The 20,161-nt window shown below is 39.9% G+C and overlaps 1 protein-coding gene across 3 annotated transcripts in view; it reads right to left on the bottom strand.

Annotated features, from left to right (window-relative positions):
• Positions 1–20,161, bottom strand: part of MBOAT1 (membrane bound glycerophospholipid O-acyltransferase 1) — a 57,735-nt gene that overhangs the window by 30,302 nt on the left and 7,272 nt on the right. For 2 of the 3 annotated variants that reach the window (XM_074897907.1, XM_074897906.1), the window contains exons 2-3: positions 3,212–3,357; positions 2,608–2,685 (exon numbers count right to left, since the gene is read on the bottom strand). In XM_074897907.1, the coding sequence (XP_074754008.1) occupies positions 2,608–2,685; positions 3,212–3,357 (224 nt within the window). The remainder of the gene's footprint in view (positions 1–2,607; positions 2,686–3,211; positions 3,358–20,161) is intronic. The other variant, XM_074897908.1, reaches the window with a different exon arrangement.

The following is a 20,161-nucleotide window of genomic DNA, read 5'->3' on the forward strand; positions in this document are numbered from 1 at the left end:
TGATCATGGTGGGGAACTAAAGGTGAAATCAGACTCGACAAAGTTAGCAGATGACTAAAAATGAGCCAGGCCTTCGTCAAAACATGGCTGGCTTTAGAAGAAATTAGTTTTTCCTCCCTGGGGACCAATAAAGTGCAGTGAGAATGACAGTGATGGATAGCAAGGCAACCTGCAGGTCACATGGCCCGCAGCAAACAGCTGGATGAAAAGCAGACTGAGAGGACATGACAGCTTCTTCAGGAGATTCAGAGTAGAATGTACCTTACTTTATCTGGGTCAGGCATCCAGCCCAGCCTCAGCAAGGTCCTTGGGCTCCCTCTCATCAACAGAGAACAGCAAGCATCCCTCCAAAGGCAAGCCACCCAGCTGAGACATCTAACAGTGATAGATGGGATCAAGCAAAATAAGCCTCAGTGCTTAAGCATAAAGCACCTAGATTGAGAGGGGGGTGATCAGGGACAGATATACTGAATTGCTGCTGCAGCTGGGAATATTTCTGATGCTGGATTAATCTGTCCATTTAAGGCTGGCAGCCTCACCAGGAAAGCAAACTACCAGAAAATAACCAGGGAAAGGAGCATGCAGGTTAAACTATGTAGTTTCTTCTTCACTTCCACTTGTGTTTGGGAAGGAAAAGAGCCAAGTCCTGGATCACCACTATGAGGGATCCAGTGCTCTTACAGGCCCTCTGTATGAACAGGTCCAGCCCTTAAACTGGCATTTTTCAAGCTTATTCTCAAGCAGCTTGAATACACTGTTATTTAATGTGGATGTACTTGGAGTCACACTGTCATGGCTAGTGGAATACAGTAGAAAAGTCCTAACCCAATCACCCCAGCCTTCTTAAAGTTTTTCAGCATGTTGGATTGCTATTTCACATCAACTCAAATCAAGACATGACCATCTTGTAGCAGTGGACAACATTATATGAACCGGCTTAATTTGTGTTGCAGTATACAGCTATTTTTCCCTTTCCCTAATTGGCTAAACAGTAAGAGTGAGTGGGTTTCCTGTTGAAACTGTGTCTGTTTCCCTACCACCACCTCAGCTTGTCTCAGAAGACATAAATATTGGATGATTCCCTCTGCAGACTTGGTTCCTCTGATCTACAGGCAGCAACTCCTGCATTTCCCCCAAGTGATGGGTAGAGACAATGACCGGGAAGAAAGTAATACACATTTTCAGCACATTTTTCCTTCTGGTTTCTGGACAGCATTTCTTCCATAAACACTGTCCAATTACTTTTTTAAAAAAATAACTCTGGACTTCCAGGCTTTGGACTCTGTGAGGGAGTGAAAAAAGTCTCCTTGATTAATACCTAGCTTGCTGGTGCAAAATGCTAGTGACTGCTATAAACAAGACTGTTGTTTATGGTTCACATTTCTAAACAATCCTGGAGAAATCCTACGTGATGGTTCCCGTGCAGATGTTAGAGAGGTGTCACCTCAGGAAGTGATAAAGAAGAAGACATGATTATCTGAGCATCAGATCCTCAGACAGCCCTGACCCTGAAGACAGGTGAGAGAAGAAAGGGTTTCCCTTCCCCAGCCCAGACTGATGTGGATGTGAGCATTCAGCAGCAGCTACAGAAACTGCCACACAGTGTAGAGACAGAAATCACCCGTAACACACCCAAACCACAGTATTAACCACATGCTGTTAGGGAGACCAACACAAAAGTAAACAAGTGGGAAGCACTGCCAGCTTGTCCTTCTAGCCCACTATAAAGTTGCAGTTTTACAAACAAAAATTTCCATTTGTGCAGATTGATGTGAAGTAAACGACTCCAACTACACAGTTTTAAAAACTCTGATGTGCTGACCTCTAGGACAGAGTATGGTACGCACACAAGAAGGCTCAGTGACTGAGCAGGGAAGTTCTTCTACATGAACTTCCTCTTAGGCAGTAAAAGAAGCACATATAACTACCATGCAGTTTTCATTTTCATATGAAAGTGCTTCTTGTCTTTTAGCCAGGAAGGCACTCATTTGATAAAGCACTTTAGCAGTCTTAGGTGTCTTCATTCCTCTGAGACATTTCTATAAGGAAAAAAAAGATCCCATGATGAAAAACTTCTCATGATGATGCCCTAAGCTTCTGCTTCAAAGCAATGACATTTCTGGTACTTCCTACTTTTTCAAGGTCAAAGCCCAGTAACCAAATGCAAGACTTCTAAGTTAAGCAGCCACAGTGACCTTATCTGAACTACCTAACTCAAGAAGAAGTGGAAAATACCTAAAGGCCAAACAGCAAGGGGGAAAACACATTAAAAAGGATTATCAAAAGCGATCCTCAAGGACACAAGACCAAGGAGAATATGACTTCATTATGTTTAAGAAACCAGAGGTTTAGGCATAAACTATTAAGACTGCAAAAGCCAACTTTTGAGGCCAGCAATTTAGAAAGGAAATGCAATATATCAATGCAAAAACCACAAATGGAGATTACAGCTGCTTCTGTAACTGAATGAACAAGGCTCCTGCAAGGAACTGGGGAAAGAAAAGCAGAAAAGAAAAGAAAGTGGTCCTAAAAGCCCCTCATGCTTCTCCATGAATGGAGAAAAGTTGTCAGAGGGCCAGCTCCACACTTGCAGCCACATCAGCTCACCTGTGGATGTTGGGAATACTCGCCATATTCATAATGCCATAATTCAGCATCACCAGGACAAAAAGATGAATGGAATACCTTAAAAACAACAAAGTGGGTATTTAGATAATTTCTATGTGACCTGCAAAGGCTGGCAGTTCAGAGCGAGGGAATATTTTTCCATGCAAATGACATAAATGTGATGTCATATCAGGGTATCAGTAAACATGGATTATCACAATGACACCTTTATAGCCTGAATATCCAACATAGATTAATACTTATAGACACGATATTGTCAACATGTTTCATGGAGAGAAAGAGCAACCTGGCTCAAAGTGAATATTCAAACTGGATGCATCTTTTTGCAAAGAGGTATCTTTACAGTAGACTGGTGTGGCTTTAACTTCCAGAACAAACATCACAGATTAAATACTTCACTCACAAATACTTTCATGGCTGATTTTACTGTGAGGGTTTGGGATGGTTATGCTGGTTATGATTTTTTTTTTTTTTATTACATAGGAAGTCCCTTAAGACTCAAAAGATGTAATCCAGAAAAGCTGATATGAAGTTAAGAAATATTTTTACCCAAGCCTTATCTAAATGGTGACTAAATACTCACCACCCAAAGCAGAAGACAGCAAAGTATATTCCAAAGAGAGTGGCAAATGCATGGCGAACAGCAGAGCTGGCATGACTGGGACCCAAGTAAATACGAAACCAAAACGCAGCCAAAAGTGCAAACAGTTGACAGGCTACAAAATTGATCTGTAAAAGACAAAACAAAAAATGGCTGTGATTCTTGAAGGAGGAGGGAGGAGGAGTCTCTCCATTCTCAGAACAATAAAGAGTGGAGCCAGGAAAAGGAGGTGAAAAGAAGTGAGAGCAATTAATCTTTTGTTTCTTAGCGTTCTCACTTGTGAGTCCAAGCAGTAACTTTCCTTGGCCAAGAGCAGAAGGGATTAAACAATCATGTAGCCACCCAAAAACCCAGACAAGAGGAAGAGCAGGCCCCAGCGACGCGAGGTACAGGCAGGCTCTGGGTGGTTCTCACTCCCCCGGGAGAAGAGCTCTGCTCTGCTGCAGCAATGTTGGCATGCCAGCCCAACCCAGGCACAAGGGACATCACCCCCATCTCTGTCCTCTTGGTGGGAGGCAGAGGCTAGGAAGCAGACCGGGACTCTGAAGCACTGCCCTGGTTCCTGACTTTCTCCACAAACCCCAAAACAAGGGCAAAATCAACAATCCTGATGTGATGCTGTTTCACAAGCAGTAACTGGACAGCCTTCTTAGTGGAAATGCTCCACTCCACAGCATTCTCCAAGCAGGCCTTTCAACTTACCATTCTTTTGCAGTTCAAGAGTGCAAAAGAAAACAACTTTGCTCTACCATCAAGCAGACAGCTGAAGAAAAATGCCTCTAATTGTTCTTTGGCTACTGCATGCCTCTGTAGAGTGTGGAAAGTGGTCTGGCCCCACTGTAAGGAGGTAGCAATGGCAGTGGGAGTAGAAGACAGGTACCTGCGGAGGGCAAGCAGTCCATGACTAGAGACTACACTTATCAGACACAAGGATAAGCAAAAGTGTCAGTGTCCTCAGAGCAAAACCAACACCAAGCTGCCTTCTTCAAGTCACCTTCTCTTTGATGGCCTCAGCAAAAATCTCAGAAGTCAGAGGAACAACAGAGCTCAGGAGCTGTCTCTAACAGAACATTAGGATACGACATCCCTAAATCCAGCCTGGACCCTAGACAGCTGGAGTTAAATTTGCTTATTCAGCTGCAGTCATTTAAAAAAAAAAAAAAAAAAACAACCAAAAAAAAACCCAACAAACTAATCAAATTCACCCTGAGTTCTCTAGCAGCAAGTCATCCTACGCTGAGTAAAACTAAATAGGCTGTAACATTTAAGCAATCACTCAGATTAGAGGATTATCCAAAACTATCAGTCCAGGTCAGGATGATATATCTCACTTGGAACTGCTCTGACATGCTGGCTGTTCGAAGTGGTTGGATTCCGCCAGGCTTCTTGTCAAAAACATTTACAATGTGTTTAACAAGACACTACAGCCTCAAACTGCTTTTATACTGGTGGATTCTATCCAGCATGGTGCCGTTCAAGCAAATACTTTTATTAAAAATTTGTTGGCTACATTGCTGCAGTCCCTCTATTTCAGTGATGCAGACAGCCATGCACTAGAATAATGCAATAATTTGAATACTTAAGATATGCTGAATTTTAGTTCTTTGGAGCAGAGACAGTATCAACATATTTCTTGTTCATGTAAGCAACCAGCATTTATAATAGACGGTATCATAGAACTATACCCAAAAGCAAGTAATTAGCAATATCTTATCATGACAATACTTTACACTTTATTTAAATAAGACAATTCTTATTTTCTGTGCAAGGTTTAAAAAGTAAGAGAACAAAATTGCCCTGGTCTCACAAAACCCAGATGATGTAGTACAAACCCCAAACTCTCATCTGGTCTATTACCATGCAGTTACACTCAAAACACTAACTCCTCCCTCCCCTCCTTCCCCAGCCAGAGGTATTGAAGAAATGGCTGAAGAGAGGACATCCCCTACAGGGCTGCCCTCACTGAATCCTTTCTAAACCAGTTCCTAAAACTGATGGTTGGCAATTCATCAATGACAACTGAGTGAACCTTAATCCTACCTCAGCCTGCTCCCGCTTAGGTTCACACTAGTACATCCAGTGCAGCTCAGCTTTGTGGCATGTAGAATCCCTCTGATTCAGTACAAAGAAGGAAAGTGCAAATACTCCAAGAAACCTGATGTGGCTGATTGTTCAAAAGACAATACCCCCTTCTGTAGAGCATCCCTCAGAGAAGCTTTACATCAGTAAAAACCATCACGATAAGTGTTTGGTTTTTACTTTCATCCAGTTCAGTTTGAGATGTTAAAGATGCTGAGACCTAGCTAAAATGAAAGCAAAATGAAAGTGCGATATCCCATAGCAGACACACCTGTAGTAGCATTTACACAGCTAAGGCAGGTAATCACAGCAGCAGTAGAAAGCAAGCAGGAGAGACTTCATCACAAGTGAATGTACAATATACAACAGCACAGCAGCCTTGAATACATACGCTGTTGCTTTCCTACACTATCAATTTGTCCAAGCATGTGTTACCTGTGCTACCTGGATTAAAGTTAGCATGGGCAGACCAACCATGCACTATCAAATCTTCACTTTGTTGTGCATATTAATCAAGACAATTTCTTCTCTGTGCTGTTTTGCAAGAGTTGGAGTAAAGCCTTGTACAGGATAAAAGCAAAAGTACACGCTAGCCTTATGTTTCAATCAGCTTTCAATTTCTAAGGGTTGTTTCTGCAGAGCAGCCAAACAACACAGACCCAGTGTACTCAGCAAGCACTAATTCCAGAATACTAGCTTAGCCTTTTTGTACTGAATTAAGCTAGGAAGTACCTTACAGAGGAATGGCTACAAGATACCATTAAAAGTTACAAATACAATTCAAAAACTAAAGATTAACCTTCCTTTTCAGGATCTGTAAATGACAATGATGGTGTCAGAGAGGCACAAACACACGTCAGGATTCCCGAGTGTCATATGAACATTATGTGACCTACCTCAATAGCATAAAGGAAGTGAGAAGGCTGCATCCAATGCACTGCCTGGGAGATCAACTCCCAGATAGAAAAAAAGAATGCAGTCTGAAATGCAGAAAGAGAAGACTTTGACTCACTGGCTGAGAATATTCAAATGCCCTCTCTTCTGAACTGCAGCCACCGTAACTTCAGCAATTTTTCAGGTTCTTCTCCATGGCCATGTTTTTCTGACAGACAGCACTGCCCCCTAAACAACATGCTGCATTTGTTTTTCTTTATGTACCATTAAGGCTTTCAGGGGGGTTTTGTGTGTGTATTTACAGTAACACATACACATTACAAACAACATGATTGATTCATCAGCAGAGAGGCTGGGAGAGGGATACCAGTGAGCAAGAAAGCCAAGTAAATACAACAATAACTTGTAAAACCTTTCTGTCATCCACAAGGTATTCGGTACCTGTTAGACAAAAACACTGGGAAATAGTATCGAAGAATACTTCTTGTATCTGTCCACCTATAAACCTACACTCAGAATCTGAATGCACCAAGATGACCTCTGATTTCTGTGGACTTCAGTTTGAAGATCAAACAGCTGTGCAGAGCTTACTCGAAGGTCTAGCACATAGATGACTGCAAGGGTGACTACTTGTTGAGTAATAGCAGAATACTTCTGCAGATCATTCCCTTCTCAGTTTACCTGAGCCAAGCTAAAAGCATGGATAATACAGGCCAAATCTTTTCTTAACTATAACCCATCACAAAGAGAGGGAGAGAAGCTGTTTGTTGTTTGGGTTTGAGGAATGCAGGACAAATGTCAAGACACCAGTAAAACTGGGGTGCTCCTTTCCAAGTGCTGAGAAAAACATGTTCTGCTTGGCAGTCTGAATTCCATATTTAAAACAGTATCAGACCAGATCTGTTCCGTTCCGTTCACCACAGAGTAATAGAGGGATATGATAGATTTTCATATGACTACCACCTCTAGTTACTTATATGTAACATATTAAAACACATGCAGCATTCACATGCATACACACGGACAGCCAGTCCTGACAGTGACTTTACTGCATTCCATTTAACATTAATCTTATTCTTTATTCTACATATGTAAGGTACCTAAGTAAACAGATCCCTAAGATTTTAAGAACTGTATGGCATCACAAGTGAATTAACAGTCACACTTTCCTCCCTTTCCCTTCCCAAAGACAAAAGGCTTTGTATTACTCCCTTCTGGTTGCTAAAAACAATTTGTAAACAGTAAATTGAGGACTTCTGAACATTGATTAATGGTGGCCATACAAAAATAACATGGAAACAGGAAAGAAATTATATGAGAATTAACCCTTCTCGTTCCGACCCACCATTATAAGTCATGTAGCCCATGTTTTTAGCTGGTCATATCTATTCAGTGTTGTCATCAAATTTTTGCACATCTGGTTTCAACTTTGCTAACAGAAGAGAAACACCTTTGGTTTTTACAGTCATTTTCTTCCATGCTCTAACAAGTAAGATGTAATAAAACAAGAAATCAGAGCACATAATACATTGCCAAAACAAGATACTATCTTCCCTTCAATTTCAACGATTAAACTTTGGAAGACAGAAAGGCAGTCTCATCACAGTATCCTGCAATGACATCTGGAAGACCTGTATCAGAGTCACAGCCAGCTGAAGACAGCCTTGCAATGCAGAAACGATATCCACACTTCAAGAGAGAAAGAAAATTTGGAACAGCTCCAGCCTGACTGGGTTGATGGTTGGTTATTGCTGTCTGGTTAAGGAATTCTTTAATATCTAATAGTCTTGACTTTAAAAGGCCAGATGGATCCAGACCATGTAAACATCAGTTATGAACAATGAGAAACACAATAAACTGTAGTTCCTCCCTTTATCCATTCAAATTCTATAGTAGCAATAACTCAAAGTGATGTTTAGACTGCAAATCATAGTTTTATACAAAGTGAGCAATCAGGTCAAACCAACTGGCCAAACACCTATGATGTTGACACAAGAATAACCAAACATAATGGTTTCAAGATCCCCCTATACTATTATGCTAAAATCAAAGCCCTCAAAGTATATAAAAAAGTTAGTTCCATCTGCCTCAAGCCTTTGCATCTTCTCCCATTTTTAATAGGGTGAAACCAGCTTGGCAAATGTAGGACTGGTACTGTAGGAAGGGGAAGTACTAACTCCTAGAGATCTGGAGCCATCTCTTCAGCCATCTCCATCAGCAGGCAGGGCATATTACATGGGAAAGTCATCTCTTCAATTTCCTAACGATTCTCAAAGGAAAACTATAGAACTTTTTTTGCTCTATCTTTTATTGGGTCCCATTAACCATCTGCAGGTGGGCACTCGTAAGGGCAACAGCCAGTTGGCAAGTCACAAAATAAAAAATCCAAATAACTGGCATGAAATATAAGTGTCTTGAAATCTCTGCATTTGGACGACATGAGGCCACTGCCAATAACACTGAGTAGGAACAATTATCACTTTTTGTTCTGGGGACTAAGTGGCACCATGGTAGATGTTGGCGGGGGGGGGGCAGAAGAAGGTAACAATCTGTCAAATTCTTTTAATAGGAAAGCCAAAAGGAGACAGGTATATGTGTTGTTTAGTGCACTGAAAAAATGACTGGAAAAAAACTCAAAAATCTTACAAGGGAAAAAAATTAAAGTGCTTTTCCTAGCTAGAAGTTGTTGACGTGGCAAACAGAAAATATGAGAGGAGGCAAACCCTGGCTTTATACCCTTCCAACAAATCATCATAAATAGTCTTGGTCACCACTTACCATAGTTCAGGGTAGGTTACTAATCACCCACTTCATGAAGTTTCAATGACCCTCACCCCATAAGCCTTGTATCTGCAAATCCCCTTATTTAAAAAAAAAAAGTGGTAATAGATATCTGAGGGTTACTAGATCACACTCTGGGAAGAGACAGTAAGTTTAAGCATGTAGTCTGTTATTTTAGTGCTTTTAACATTTTCCTTATAGTTAAGCATCAGGAAGAAATATCCTGCATTCTGTTTTGACCACAAAAATACTTTGCTTTTCCTTTACTACTTTTTTTCCTCCCTTATACTAGCAGAAAAACTGATCTCACTTTCCAAAAATCTAGGAGGATATAACAGATTGACCACACAGTTCCCTCCAAACTTCAAATGGCAATTAAGTCCATTATCCAAACCAGATAGTCCTCTGTAAGCAAAATTCCTATTAATGTTGGAATTCATTCACTCTGAGAATCACTATGAGAAATCACACTGCTAACTTGTTACATGTTGGATGACAAGGTGCTGATGTGTCCCCCACAGCACACAACCTTTGGACAAAAAACAGGCATGTTGCACATTTCTACATGTTCACAGACAGAGGTACAAGTGTGTTATGGCACAGCCAGGCTGCCAGAATATTCCCAGCTAGCATCCAGTTCCAGACCCACTTCAATGTGCAGCAGATGATGCAGACTGTCCTCAGACTATAGATATCACAGAAGATACTTCTACTTTTATTCTAGGCCTTGTGCTTACCAGCCAAATACGAGGATGAGGCTTTAAATCTGCATTTAATCTGCTAAACAAAAGAAAGCATACAAGCAGAGGCCTCCCACAGTGGCTCAGTATAAAGTTGTAGACCATAGTCAAGATAACTCTATATTTGGTGCTATCTACTAATGAGCTACTGAGCATTAGTTTAGGAGGCTTTTACAAGGGTTTATCTGGTTGATTAGACTTCTTCTCTATTCACTAACTTAACCACAGATCACCAAACAGCTGTTTTCAGTATTTGGAAAAGCATAAGGAACCATGTTAACAGAAGCTACTGACAGCAACCACAACTCCTCCTCAAGTCAAAGCACTGTCTGTGGAGTCCAACAGTGCTTGGGTAGTATTTTGGATTTTTGAAAGCATTATAATAAAGCATTCCACTTTGCCAGACATCAGCCTCATTGTCCAGGATGGGGTCTTTCCTGCAAAGAATAAAGCAAGAACTACAGAAGTGTAATAATTTGCTTTCTCTGTTTAAAATATTATTTTGCACATATAATCAAAGACACCCAGCAAACATGTTTAAGTTCATGTTGCTGAAGACATTTCTACTTTGATATTGAAAAACAGACCTGCTGTTATGATAGCATTTTGTAAATCCAAATTGTGATATTTAAAATGGGTGTGTTAAAACTGAAAGATGGAGTATTCTTTAATCAGATCATCCTAAAGATATCTGATACTTACTGAAATTTTTCAAAATATTTTGATCTTCCAGACTATTTTTATGAGCCGTCAGGACAAATATTCTCTGCAGAGATCACTTAGCTTACCCAGGGAGGGGATAAACACCCCCAAAAAGGAGGGTGATATCACACACAGAAAGCATGTCAAGTTTCCCACTGCTAGAATTTTGACTTAGGCTTCCACAAAGGAAAAGTATTCGTGTAACATCATCTGTGCAGCTCCTATCACCCAGAGTGGTATCACTTTGCACAGAACTCAGTGCACTGACAGCCAGCACAAACAGGCACTTGTGAAGAAATCAGAATTGACAGTCACTTGCAAGATGCTGTATTTTCTGTCTACAGCCAGGCACTGCAAATTGCAAACAGAATGGATCACAGAGGAGACAAATTCTTTTACATTTGAGAAATACTGATACAACTGCTGAAAGGCTGCATCTCCAATATTATACTGAAACAACTCATTTCTCTGACTTTGTGTTGTACGAGTCCTGTGGAAGATTTTGAGGGGACAAAAGCAAAGGTTTGAAAATAGAATTTCTCTCATGGGAGAGGGAGAGAAGTGTATATGCATGACTAATTCAAGATTATTGTCCTCTTCAGAAGCAGCACTAAATTCTTGTTAGCCCAAGATTTTTTGTTGCTGTTGCATGCAGAATATGGAGTTGGTAAAGTAGAATATGCCAAATTGACAGTATTTTGGCCTGTTGAGCTGTTTTCCTGGGTAAATTCTGCTGTTTCCCTACTTACAGGGTCAAATATCCTTCCATGATTTAGACTATAAACTTGAAACAGATGTTCTCTCTGGATTACCTCTATGAAGCCACCAGCAGAATAATCACTAGCGGGACACACAAATATAGCTATAGAACAGATTAAATCCCTGAGTCATCAGAAATTTTAAAAGAGAGACATCTAAGTCAAAAGCAAGCTTGAAAAGTCAAATCTACATCAAAATGCTAAGTCACAAACCCATACACTTACCATTGATGGCTGATAAATTTAATGTGTGGACCTGATCCAAATACAGCTTTAGCTTCATGTCAACAACTGAACTGTAATGACTCTGTATGTTGAACAGATGTTTAAGTAGTGATCATTTATGTGCAGTGATGTTCTGCCACTACCTGTAACTCAGTAATTACTGTTCTCTCACTGACGTTAATGCCAAAACATAACATAATGAAATTCTCTTGTACCTGAGATAGCCAGCATTAAGTCCTACCTGTAATAGAAGCAGCAGTAAAATCAAACAAGCTGGAGCCTTTAGTCATTTAGGTGATTTTTTTTTTTTAAATCAGAATGCCTTTAGATTGTTAGAAAAGCCGCCTCATTTCTTCAGACTACTCAGCAGTGAGGTAGCACACTAATTACATTAACTTTAACCCAAAAAAAGTACTTAAAAAATAATAATTTGACATACCTCTGTGCAGGTATAGTATCGCATGGCAGACATATAGTATAACATGGCAGACGTCTAAAAGCAAAACTACAGGCAGCAGGTCAGAGTATAGAGGCTATTTTAATGAGAAAAGGAAAAAGAGGAGTGAAACGTTGTTATCCAGATGTGAATTCTGACAGGAAAAAAAATCAAACCAGCACAGCAGGACTACCAGCTTACTTCGCCAAAGGCTTCCACAGGAAGTACGAAGTCACTAGGATCTTGTAGTTCTTGTAGGAAAGATGGCACCTTTACCACCTACCCTCCCTGCTTATGCATAGATTCATACTGATGCATGGGAACAGACTGACCTTACTATCACATTACGCCATCACTACACCTCTTCTCACAGGGTCCACTCAGAAAACCCAATTTAAGCATATGTAAAGTTGAGAGACAGGTGTTGAACTTAGAATGAACAGAAGCAAGGAAAACAACAACTCCGGGAGAGCAAAATACAACAAAGCAGAGACTTGAGTGCCTTCAAAGCCTCCTAGAGCTCTAGGAAACTCCTGTGGCAGGAACACCACAACACTGCTTCCCCCCTTTCTTTGCCACCTGTTGAGGCAATTAACTGGAGCTTAGATCCTTAGCTTTCATAATAATTCATCAAATACACCAGTTACCCATCATTTTATCAGAAGTGGATTCTTGGATAATATATATTGCTCCCAACTGGTCTGTTCAGAGCTGATGAGTGCTCTCAAAGCCCAAACAATTACTTTCACACAATTTCTCAAGAGCATTGTCTAGCCCCTGCTCTCCAATACCATCATCTCATCCACCACAGACAGTGGGTCAGCAATAAAAAAATAAAGCAGGACCAAGACAGATTTCATTAGGCATGATCCAGCTCGAGTTCACCAGTCTCAAGCACTAATTGCTCTGGAGATTTCAGCTCAGTTTCTACTTTTGTATTCTTCAGTGAATAACTTCAAAGCCGCAGTGCTGAAAGTAACATCAACACAGATCTTCACTTTTCCTCCCAATTTAAAGGTTTAGTTTTTAAAAACTTAGAACACAGCACAGCAAGTCAAGCACCATTTCACTTTGTCTATGTAACTAAGTACAGAGCTGATTTATTCAAAATGCAAATAAGGAAAACAATACAGACATATATGTGTGCATATACCCAGCCACCCCGTTGGCACATCTTCCTGTGGCTCCAACTAAAATTACAGTCCTCAAATACCAAGGAGAGTTGCATGAATGCAGGAATGGCAGGATCCTTATAGCAATGTTTCTAAAGTCCCAAGTCAGAAACACGCTGAACTTTCAGATCAGATGAAACCATTGCACCTGCATATATTCACCAATTTAAAGATTAAATAGGAGGCTTAAATTTGTAATCCTTCACTAGAATGGGAACTGGCACATCTAAAATAACTTGCCCCATTATTGATGTCTGTGCAATTCTATTTTCAGTTACTTTTCTATAGAAAAAAATGCATCAGTGGTCTTTAAAAATACACACCAATACAAACAGAGCAGTTTTGTTCACATTATCCCAGTGACACCCCAGTAATTGCACATAACAGAAATAAACAAACATCAGTAAGGGAAAAAAAAGTGCCAACTTCACAAGTTACCCTAAAGCAAAAGTTGGGCTTTTCCCCCACTGTAGAAACTGTCAGCACTTTGCCAACTTTAGGCACATTATACTTGGAATTAAGTAGCTTGATCAAAGACTAAACCTTTCAAACACCGCAAAAGTATTATATAAGAATTTATTAGGCCCTTACACATCAAAAATCTGGAACATTCTGTATTTAAACAATCATGCTCACAGTAACTTAAAACAAGAGCACGGTAAAAATTAGCATATTAGGGCATGCTTTAAAAATTTATGCAAGGACTTTGCTAGAGGAAGGGGGATAATTTATCTGTTCTAACACTGATGTTGATACATGAGCTAGTCCATCTAAATTTCTTTTATGGGGAAAAAGGTAATTCTAGGTTACAATTCATCTAATCCTAAAACACAAGTCTAAACCAGGTACTTCTACTATAAAGGTAATCTAGATGAGTAAATTTAGATGTAGAAATGTACACTGCAGTCTTACAAAGATGAACAGTAGCCATACTACACACATTAACAGAAGCAAAAAGAAACCTCTGGACTTCCATTTAGTTGTAAGAGATGAAATTTTTAAAAATGACCCACAGTTCCTGGTGCTGCACTTCTTGATTTACCACTTAAAGACACCATAAAATGGTATCATATTCCAGAAGCTGGTATTCAGCAATATACTAAGCCTATTTCAAGTGTCTGAAATAGAGCTGGGAGGAGGGGGAAAAAAATCCATGTGCCAATCAGGAGGCATTTCTGAAAAAAATTACTAGTATATCTACTGCCAGATATGCGTGGAAGAGTTTTAGGGTATAACAATGCTTCTACACAATGGGTATAGTCAAATGCACCCAGTTTGCTGCTTCCTCAAGCAGGTGCTGCAAACCTCAGTTCTTCCTGTCCTCTTCCTTGCCTAAGCTGCTTTGCATCTCTGAAACACCCAGTAACAGCACTTACAGAAGAAAGGAAGGTAAACCCTTGTGAGCGTCAAAGAAAATGTCTTCAGCTGAGCTTATAAATATCACTTCAGGGTACATCAACAGATAGGCGAAGATCTATGTTCTTCTGCCATTGTGGCAACCTAGTGAAATAAGGGGCATAGATCTCAGGGTGCCACCATATCCTTTTCCAACACCGCAGAGCCACAAAATTTGCTAAAAAAGGTACAAAAAATATTCCCAGCTAACTTTCAACATGGAACTCCTTCACAGTAAGAAAAGGATACACGAAGATTTTGGGAAGCCATCAGTAAGAGTCAGGGAAAGTCTGCAGTGAATCTGCTCAGATTTTTTGTGTGTGTGTGAAATTAATTTTCAGTCAGCTCAGCCTGTGCAGATGCACAGTTGAGATTTTTTTTCACAAGAGAAGAAGCAGAAGCATGGCACAAGGGGAGGGAATATACACAGAATCACCGTTTTTAGTAGTAAACTTTAGTCAGAGCCATTTATTTGACCAGGAAAATCAGTTTATATTTTGGCAATTAACTGCAAACATAACTGTTAGGAACTCACTCTGTTTCCATAAACAATGAAAACTTTATATTCTGCAGTTGCTGACAGAGTCCCCCATTTCCACCATGGCCCTTGATTCTGTTGGCAAGCAAATTTTCTAGACAGCTTTTATCTACATTTTTTTAGCCTAATTCCAAAGAGCTGTGCATGTTGGGGTTTTTTTTCAAATTCAAGCACAATTATTTTTTGTTTCATTCCTTTGCTGTAACAGTGACCATGTAGAATCAGCAAGACTCCATGACTGCCAACTTCAGATACTCGCTTTCACAATCATGAGATTTCACAGTCAGAAAATACTGTTCTTCCCTATTGTTCTACAGTTTAAAAGTCAAATTATTGCTCTGTGCTGTTTAGTATAAGATATGTTTATCTAACCTTAATTCATGTGGGCTGCAGAATTATTTTTAATTCCTTCAGAACTGTGGCAGGAAGAGGAGCCCCCAATAAAACATGTACAGTGACAATATCCTGTTGTGGCTATTTTTTCCTTCCTTATTTCTGCTCAAAAGTTGCAACAGGCTCACTTCATGCTCATTTATTTTGGATCTTGAACCATGCAAGAAGACAAGAACATAGCCCCAGCTGTTTAGTTATGCCTGTGTTACAAGCACCTTACATCTACAGCAAGCATCTCTGGAAGCTGAAGTCTGGAGCATGTCTAATTTTAGGCACTCAACTTCAGACACTATTGAAAACAAGTAACTTGGAGATGTCAAGTGCTATGGATGCGGTGAAAGCCATCATTGAGATGCATCACTAAACTAAAATATCTGGAAATCATTAGTACCTTTCCAAAAAGTCATGCTTTGAATGAATTCCAGGGGTTACCCCTCCAAAGGGGAAAAAAAAAAGTTTTCCTGATTTTCAAGCTTAGCAACCAAATCAAAACAAAAGTTAACAGGAAAACACACAGCATGAGCAAGTGTCAGTTGGTGAACAAGCACAAAGAAATGTAAAGTAAACAATAAAAAAAACGGAACAGATACTTGGATTTTGCTATGAATTAATTTCATTTGCACTATACTATATTCGAGGAAAGAAGATTTCATTTCCTTGCCTCATTCAAAGCATGCTGCCTTCTTTAGCCTCCACTAGAGTTGCATATTTCTATTTGCATAGAGTACAGCAGAATTTTGGGTTGTAACACTGATATTTTCCAAAGATAACTGCCCTATCAGGAGAAAAAAAAAAAACAACCCACGCATGTTTGTATTACTTACGCACAGAATTATATTTTTTCCCTTGGCATATTCTTGCCATGCTTATAATTCAGCAATAGCAGAACCTTAACTTGCTTTCCTTCACAAAGGGCAGCAATCATTAGGCAGCAGGAATAAGTCTCATTTTCTCCCCTTTAACAGTTTGGAAAAAAAAAAAAAAGGAACACTCTTAGTTTAGAATGATTACAGTGATGCTCCTACTATGCAGTGACAGGCAACTTATTGTCCAAGAAAGTACAGCAACAAAATTCCAGAAGCTCCAAGTGAGCTCTTCTCAAAATACTCTATGAACTTGAACATAGTTAAGGAAAAGAAATTCAACAATCCTTTAAGTTGCATAAATAACTGTAACTTCCCTTTCAAACAAGCCCTTTAAACATAAAGCCTAAAAAAGCAGGCTTTAAAAGAACTAAGACTTTGCATGATCTGTACGGCTGTTTCAATCTCTCTAGTGCAAGGTTTTATACCACTAACATCTGGTTATCTCAGAAGCACTTTGAAAAAGCATTTCAGGTTTGATTTTTAGCAAATTGAAGATATCACAAAATGCGCATGGAGTTTTTTCCACTGTTACTGTAGCACTACAGTGCAGAGTATGGTAGCATTTCAGCTTCCCTAACGCTGGAAGGCACCTGAGCAATGAGCATCACGTACTTTATACAGGATGAGAGAGAGGAGACTCTGAAGAGGATTACCAAAGACCTGGATCCCCACTACCTGCTCAAAGCTTCTTCAGGGTACAGGTCAGTAGTTCCACTTGCCAGAAAATAAGTGAGGCCAATCTCATAGGCAGAAATAGCGCAAGCAATTGCAAAGACCTGGTCCTAGACACAGGAAACAAGAGACACACCTGCCATTTAGGGTCTTCCAAACTGGTCTGGTACGTTGCCCTTATTAGCAACTATGCTCAAAAACTGAAGTGTCAGAGAAAAGGGAAAAAGAGGAGGCAGATACTGAATCAATTTTCTCCTAATAATCATTTCAACCCTGATTCAACTCTATCCAGGCCAAAAAAACAGGAAGCCTGACTGAGATAGACAACTGAGGTAAAAGCACAGGTAAAATGTAAGACTGATAAAGTTAGATAACGGACTACTGATCAGTATGGCAGATCGGTATCAAAGGATGAAGGCAGACTACACCAGAACCTGCTGGTACAGTCTCTTCAAAGAGAATATGCAGATCACAAAACCCCCAAATACAGCATTAGAGATATGCAGCATGAACTGAACAGAGAGGAACTGCTCAGCATATGAACAAAAAACCCCAAACACAACAGTTAAAAATCAGAACAGAGAAGCAAGAGGGTAACCAAGAGGGAAATACATCACAAAGTATATAAGGGGCCATTCACTTCCTATATAAACTATTAGAAGGACAGCTGTAGCTTGGGCTTCTTCAAAGTGGGATGTTGGAAAAGTGACCTTTCCTGGGTGTTGGCTGATCTTCCCTACAGAGACCTTCTGCTTCCAGCTCTATCACCATGTGAAGAAAGTCAAGTAATAAATTCAGCGTCAAGTAAAGCCCTGAGAGGGGATGACGACTCTAGCAGACCCATAACAGGAGCAACCTCGCTTGGGACTGCCAGCAGTGACTTGGGATCCCAAAAACATCAGCAGCACCAGAGGCAGAGCTGCCAGAAACCAGTGCCTGCAGAGAGGACAGGCCCTGAAAGGAGCCAGCAAAAGAGTATACACTTCCAAAAGCTTTCCCTTTTAAGCTATCAAGTATCTCGCTCTAGATACTCATGTTTTTCACATAAACATTCAAGTCCACCGCTGGCTCTGGCCAAGTTCCTGGCCTTAGCAGCCTCCAGCTGAAATGGGTTTCACAGTCCAGTTCTGGCCTTCATGAAAAAGACTTCCGTTTAATCACTGTTGAATCTGCAACCTTCCAACGTTACCACATTTTTCTCTTCAGGTGGAGAAACACCATGAGACAGAGGGAAAAAGTCCTAGATGTATTTCATTTATGCTGCTCACATATACTTTCACCATGATCCATCTTAACACTCACATTTCTAAAGCAAATGATCCAGTTCTTTCACTTTGCTTTTGTATGTTTAAGAAAAGAAGTCTACCCTGTAATTTTCTCTCTTTTACCTTGTTCATATTTTCATTCTGGTTTTATGACAAAGAACAGCTACAGTAGTCTTTCAATTGACAAGAGCAACTACAATGGGACAGAAACAATTCTGTCACCCAATTCTCTCTGCCCTGGGTTATTCCTTGTTCTAATCCTCATTTTATTTACTGGTTAGCATCATCAGAAGAGCTCTCAAACTTTCTTTTTCCATACTGCTGAGGACATTTTCTTCTCAATGTTACATCTGCAATTGGGAACTAATGCCCTAGCAGAGAAGTAGCAAAACAGGTAACACAAAATTAGTTACATTCTCTGAATAAAAACCAAATGTTTCCTCTCTCACCAGTCTATCATATTTCACAACGTACCACAGCAAAATGCCTACACTTTCAACATACTTGTATATAATAAACAAAACCTACCCATACACTGAGTGCAGTGTTATCATCGCTGTGGCAACTACAGACCACAATTTTTTGCCTCAAGAGAATTAGCATGAACACAAACATACACAAAGGCATAAAGAACTGTGGGTGCTAACAGTGCATACAAAACCACTGTGGATGTGTAACGCTGCCATCAAAAACTGGATTCAATTCAAAAAGTAAGTTCTTTAACTTCCCAGTCACTGTCTCCAACCATTTGTTGACACTTGTTTTTCACCTTCAATACAGCAGAGTTGGCAAAACATCCTCAGAAACCCTGCTGCATAAAAAGTATAAATGTAAGTCAACTTAAACTCTGCTTTTGAGTGAAAAAACTAATTCTAAAACACTCTCTCAAATAGATAAATCATTGATTCATCAGCTGGAATCTTCTAATGTAAATACTTACTGCAAACCGTAGGAGTCAGTGATTTGAACCTGCCCCCCTGCACACATAAGATAAACAAAGTCAATACTGTACTACTCTTTAACACTCCCTTGCACTGATAACAGAAAAAAAAAACACTTTCACCAGTTTATAATGTCACAAGCTAGGTGTAAGACTTAACAATTACATCTTTTCTACTCAGCAGTCCTTTAAAACAAAACAAACAAAAAAACTGATACATGAGCATGAAGACAAACATGGAAGTTATTTAAGAAATGTTGGGAGCGGGAGGTCCTCAAATGTCTTGGTTTTTGCCTCGTCATTTTGCCTTCCCCACTCCTCCCCTATTGGCATACCAGGGCCAAATTGCTCTTGAACAAGAAACTACAATTGAAGAAATTGCTCAAGTCCAATTAAAGCTTTTGTCACAAGACCAGGGCCTGTATAAGAAGCAAATGCTTCTGTGCATGACAGCCAGCAGCTGAAGTTTCTTTCTTGGCCTAAAATTGTTATTTAGTTTTTTAGTATTCTGCACACAATCCAAAAGACTGATCTAAAGCAGTATTTTCTTTCATCCTTTTTGCCCTCCCAAACATCCCCAGCCTGATGCACTCAGTGAACTTGAAAACCACAGAATATAATCTGACACTGATCAATAATTTTTAAAGTTTCTATTCCATAGGATTGCCAGATTTTTGTCTGGGATTTACTAGGCACATATACACACTCAGGTCTATCCACCCTTTGCATAAGTCATCTAGAGAGGTAACTCACATGCTTTCAGACCGCATCTCACCCACTATTCTGCAGTGTGTCACGTGAGGACACAGGCAAAATTCCCATTATCAAGCCACCCAGTCTCTGAGGAACACCAGGTAAATGTTCAGAGTCCTCAAATCCTACCTGGACAAAGCATTCAGAAAGAGGGGAAACCAAGAATGAAAGATTATTCTAATTATTCTAGTATTTGTTTTGCCTAAGACCAGATAGCATGGCAATAGTCATGCTATAGACTGACTAACTTAACAGTTTTCAGAGTAATGACTATCATTTCCTGGGGAAAAAAAAAAAAAAAAAAATCCAAGCTGGTAAAGTTG

This window comes from Athene noctua, chromosome 2, assembly GCF_965140245.1.
Source record: "Athene noctua chromosome 2, bAthNoc1.hap1.1, whole genome shotgun sequence".
Taxonomy (NCBI): Eukaryota; Metazoa; Chordata; class Aves; order Strigiformes; family Strigidae; genus Athene; species Athene noctua.